This window comes from Dendrobium catenatum, unplaced genomic scaffold, assembly GCF_001605985.2.
Source record: "Dendrobium catenatum unplaced genomic scaffold, ASM160598v2 original_scaffold_223507, whole genome shotgun sequence".
Taxonomy (NCBI): domain Eukaryota; kingdom Viridiplantae; phylum Streptophyta; class Magnoliopsida; order Asparagales; family Orchidaceae; genus Dendrobium; species Dendrobium catenatum.
In genome coordinates, this window is record NW_021541917.1 from 1 (window position 1) to 1,307 (window position 1,307).

Sequence of the window (1,307 nt, forward strand, 5' to 3'; positions counted from 1 at the left end):
TAAAAAAATTAATCTCACGCACTTCTTTTACAATCATACAAACAACTCCAAATGATTGCTTTCACACTACATTCCTTTTTCAGACAACCAAACAGCCCCTATATCATATCTAAAGAGTATTTTAGTCCTTCGTTTAAGAACTGTTATAAAATACTACAGAATTGACGAATTTTAGTGGTGCCAGTAATCTTCCACTATGTTCTCCCTTCAACTAAAATCTCAAGATATAATCACTTGATAATGCCGCCACAGATACTTATAATTCCATCTGTCAAACTGAAGTGCAGCTTCTATCTTTATTGTCATTACTGCATTTATAATGTTCCCGGAAATTGCCCCATCCACTGCTCCATCAATACAGGATTCAACTACTGATTTCATAGCATAATTTGTCCCAAAACTACATTAAAAACACCATTTGAATGTCTCCTGATGCCATACTCGAGCAACCTGCAGACTGTCTTCACGAAGTTCTCTCTTCAGGACATCAAAAACAGCTTATCGTCCAAAGGCGAATCAAGTACAACCACATCATTCAGTACTGAGCAGTTGGTGACGTGACGCATTTTCATTGAGCTCCGAACAACATTCGGTATCTGCACGGAATAATTTTTCCTCCCAGGACCCTAAAAACATCAAAGCAACATAAATAAATCTTATGATTTGTATATATGCAGAAGAATCTAATTCTCAGCAAAAACTTAACCTGAAACTTCCACTGAAATAGTACTATCCACTTTGCTACGTTATGGAAGGCAAGATTAACATTAAAAAAAAAAAAAAAAACCTTAGAATAATTTTTTTTTTTGTTGTAGCCGGCTTGATGTTGTTGTTGTTGTTGTTGTTGTAGCCGGACTCTCCACATCCCTTCCTTCCAGTTGATAAAGTTCCTATCTGTAAAATTCTGGAACCTCTGTCCTGGCTGTTTATACAAATTCTCCAACAGCTGAGGACCAAAATGTGTCTTGATTAACCACATAGATATACAAAAGTGTACCGGACAAGGCGAATGTGTTAGACCAGTAGTAGACCGGTCCATGCGTAATAGAGGCGGAAGTGTTTCATGTCTCTTGTACGCGCCGATCGCCCGCCCAAGCTGCGAGAGCAGTTTAGGAAGGATTTTTGAGGGAGTTAGGAGGGAAATTTGAATGTAGGGATTTCCTTTTGAATTGTATGCAACTATGCATTAAATAGTTTGTTTTCCTTAGGTTAGGTCATATTGAATTTGGCTGAAATTTTAGATCTCTTAATTTCTTTGGGCTCTAGCGGCATCTAGAGATTTGGGAGAGAAAGATCCTCCTCTCGAA

The 1,307-nt window shown here is 37.9% G+C and overlaps 1 protein-coding gene across 1 annotated transcript; it reads right to left on the reverse strand.

Moving 5' to 3' along the window:
* Positions 1-75: 75 nt before the first annotated feature.
* Positions 76-1,233, reverse strand: LOC110106611. Its single transcript, XM_020836562.2, has 2 exons — positions 788-1,233; positions 76-626 (listed from the first exon to the last, which is right to left on the reverse strand). Exons 1-2 carry the CDS (start codon positions 1,037-1,039, stop codon positions 480-482), a joined length of 399 nt encoding a protein of 132 aa, XP_020692221.1. The 5' UTR covers positions 1,040-1,233; the 3' UTR covers positions 76-479.
* Between the last annotated feature and the right edge of the window lie 74 nt (positions 1,234-1,307).

Bases quoted from the DNA above. Each gene is read 5' to 3' on its own strand.
- LOC110106611 (XM_020836562.2), bottom strand. From the start codon at position 1,039: ATGGACCGGTCTACTACTGGTCTAACACATTCGCCTTGTCCGGTACAC. The intron at 627-787 runs GTTTTTTTTTTT...TGATGTTTTTAG, and splicing joins AAAAAAAAAATTATTCTAAG to GGTCCTGGGAGGAAAAATTA.